Source organism: Gracilinanus agilis, unplaced genomic scaffold (genome assembly GCF_016433145.1).
Source record: "Gracilinanus agilis isolate LMUSP501 unplaced genomic scaffold, AgileGrace unplaced_scaffold55, whole genome shotgun sequence".
NCBI lineage: Eukaryota > Metazoa > Chordata > Mammalia > Didelphimorphia > Didelphidae > Gracilinanus > Gracilinanus agilis.
The window spans coordinates 7,606-11,109 of NW_025390242.1; the positions used below are offsets into that span (position 1 = coordinate 7,606).

At 41.5% G+C, this 3,504-nt stretch overlaps 1 protein-coding gene across 1 annotated transcript in view; it reads right to left on the minus strand.

Annotated features, from left to right (window-relative positions):
* Positions 1-441: 441 nt before the first annotated feature.
* Positions 442-3,504, minus strand: part of LOC123255982 (40S ribosomal protein S13) — an 8,142-nt gene continuing 5,079 nt past the window's right edge. Inside the window, exons 4-6 of the mRNA XM_044684685.1 lie at positions 1,651-1,820; positions 759-859; positions 442-524 (exon numbers count right to left, since the gene is read on the minus strand). Coding sequence (XP_044540620.1) covers positions 491-524; positions 759-859; positions 1,651-1,820 — 305 coding nt within the window. The 3' untranslated portion in view covers positions 442-490. The remainder of the gene's footprint in view (positions 525-758; positions 860-1,650; positions 1,821-3,504) is intronic.

Here is a 3,504-nt window from a genome sequence, read left to right on the forward strand (position 1 = left end):
GGCCTAACAATGGATATATTATACACAGTTTCATTGAAAAATAAAAACTTAATAGTGAATTTATAACTACTGCCAAGTATAAATTAAGAGGCAGACCTCCATGCGTTTTTGAAAATAAGGGAAATGACATGATCAGTTTATTATGTCAGTAGTATGCAGGAGGGAAACCAGAATCAAGAGACAAATCTTATTTTAAAGTGATGAGGATAGTGAGAGAAAGGATGGAATTTAGATTTGGCAACCAAGTGAGAAGTTACCAAACCTCAGTTTCCTTCTCTGTGAAATGAAACTTTGAAGGGGTTTACCAGATAGTAGGCCAATGCCAATATATATATATATATATATATATATAGTGATCCTCTAAAGAAGTTTCCTATAAAAGGCCTTTTCCAGATAGCTTTAACAATTATTTTTCATAAAAAGAGAAACAAAATAAAAGGATTCAATTAGATGTAATTTTTATTATTTTAAGTACAACATAAGCTGAAATTTATGCAACCAGAGCAGAAGCTGTGGATGATTCACTGCAGGGAAGGAAAATAAAAAGATATTAATTTTAGTTCTCCATGTCCCCCACACAAAATAGACCATCCCAAGTACAGCATTAAATCAAAACAATGAGCCCAACTGGCAAGCCCACCCACCAGTGCAGGTTCCTAGACTCATTGAAGGGACAACCACAATGTTTCAGCACACCCCACACACCATGCAAGACTATCCAGATAGACTCACCACTGCCAATAATGACCAATACTCACTATTTCCAATTGGGTGGGAGCACTCTCTTGGTCTTATAGTACCGAGCCAGACGGTGAATTCGGCTCTCATTCAGAATCAGACGGAATTTAGAATCCTTATCCTAAAAATAAAACAATCAAGAAAATCTCTTAAATATTCAAAGTAGGGAGATCATACATGAGGCTTTTACTCCCAAGCAGACATGAATAATTACGTAACAGAATCAAATTATAAAGTCATCTAATGATTTCCACAGCAACAGTCTCTCTGAATTTTTTTGTGTGGAGGTACACACATGATACTGATCAGCCAACTAATATCTATAAAGTTTTCAGTACAAATAAAAAACTTAAACATCACTGAATTTTTTTCAAGCTAGCAATCCAATAAATCCAAGATCCAAGGAAGTTTTGGTTAATGTTCAGAAAAACCAGTTAGCTAGGTAGCACAGCGGATGTAGCTCTGGGCCTGGGATCAGGAAGACCACAGTTCAAATCTGGCCTCAGACACTAGCTGTGTGGACAAGTTGCCTTTCTTTCTTGATTTATAAAATGAGCTGGACCTGGAATCCAGTATGCTTGCCAAGAACACCAGAAATAGTCACAAAGAGTTGGAGATGGCTGCAACTACAAATCTCTAAAATACTAAATACTAGGTAGTTTAGACCATAAAAAAAAAAAAGCATGTACATTATTAACCATGTCTGTCACCCAAAGCCTCTTTTAGGTGATCAAATCACTTTGTGCAAACTGAGGGCCTGCAAGATGAAGTTAATTTTCCTTTTCAAAAACATTTCAAGGAATAAGGCTATTTAAATATACCAAAAAATAGATGCCATTCATCTTATAAGTAAAAAAACACATCAACTGCTTTAATTCATTTCATCAAACAGGAATGATAAGTTGTTTTTACCTTTCTATTTCTCTCAAGATGCTTGCGTACAGCAACAGCTTTCTTAATCAAGTGATAAAGATCCTCAGGAAGATCAGGGGCAAGTCCCTTGGACTTCAGGATTCTCAAAATTTTGTTGCCAGTCACAAATCGCACTTGTGCCACACCATGAGAATCTCTCAGGATCACACCTGAAAGGGAAATGATACTAAACAATGCATTCAGAATAGTTGGAGATTTGCCTAAAACCTAGGGATATGAGAAGTTATCAGTGGAATAAGCATTGGATGTGGAGTCAAAAAGTAGTGGCTTTGCCACTTGGCAAAAGTGACCTTGGCCAAACAATCCAACTTTGGAGGTTTATTTTTTCAATGTAAAATGAGGGATGTGGAGAAAATTACTTTCCCAGTGCCAATTCTGTAATCCTCTGAATAACCTTTTCAACTTTTCATCATAAAAGCACATACATCTTAAACGACTTAATAAGGTAGCATGGTGCAGTGAAGGAGGCAGGTTCAAAGTGTTCCTCAGGTAGTGTGTAAGACTGTGGCTGAAGAAGTTTTTTTCTGAACCTCAGTATCTATTATTTGCAAAAATGAGGAAAATAGCCCTGACCTGCATAGAGCTGTTAGTTTCAGGTTTCACTCTACTGCTCTTTTTTTCAGTCTAAAGAGATAAGATATTCTTTTAAAAGCTTATTATAACCTCCATTAGGATAGAAACTCAGCCAGGAGCTTTTTCTTTTGCTAGTAATTTACCTGGCACATTTTAAAGCTTATTGGTTGATTGTGAACCAGAGGCAGCCTCAGAGTAAGAACAAGATGAAACACTGGCTATGTGTTTAACCTTCCAGGTCTCTGGAAGTCAAACTGTCTCCTCTTTTATGTAACTCTAATGGAATGCTGGGCCTGGAGTTAAGATCAAGAGTTCAAATGCAGCCTCAGACACTTACTAGCTGTGTGACCCAGGGTAAGTCATTTAACTTCTATTTCAGTTCCTCCATCTATAAATTTTTTTTTAAATTTTATATCCTCCCCCTCTCCTACCTTCCAGGGTTATGAGTGTAAAATAAAATCATTACTGTACATAGTAGGCCCTATGAACTAGTTAGCTGTCCTTATTACTACCGCCACCCAAGAGAATGATCTCCCCTCGAAGGCAGGAGAGGTGGGTCTTTAAAAAACAAACCAGGACATTTTGTTCTAGAATTAATACTATGTATTGGGGTTCCAAGGTATAAAAGGAGCAAAGACTAGGAAATAGGGGTTAAATAACTTACCCAGGATCAGGAAGCTAGGGAAGTGTTTGAGGTCACATTTGAACCCAGGACTTCCTTTCTGGGACCCCCAAGGAGGTGGGTCTTGCAATGCACACCAAGCACTGACTAAAGCTTGACTGACCGTTGGCCCTCAGTGGCTCCCGCCCCCAGCCCTGGCCACTGGCACCACAGAATGGGAAGTGTTCGGAGACTGCAAGGCGCAGGGCAGGCCGCAGGCTCCCCCAACTCACCGATTTGGGAGGGCGTCAGGCCCTTCTTGGCCAGCTTGTATATCTGCTCCTTCACGTCGTCTGAGGTGAGCTTCAGCCACTGCGGCCGGCAGGGAGAAGAAGCTCAAGATGAACGGGCCAAGGCCCCCACTGCAGCCCCCTCCTTCTCCTCCTCCCCAGCCCACCCCGACCTCGCCCGCCGCGGTACCCCCCCACCCCACCCCATCCCCAGACCGGGCCAGCCCCTCACCGTGGGCACGCTGCGACGGTACGGCAGAGCCGACTGGGACAGGCCCTTCCTGAAGAAACAGAAATGTTTGGGATGAGGCCAGGTCCAGACTCCAATAACCCGTCCTGCACCCCTAGCTCTCGAACCCTGCCCCCCCC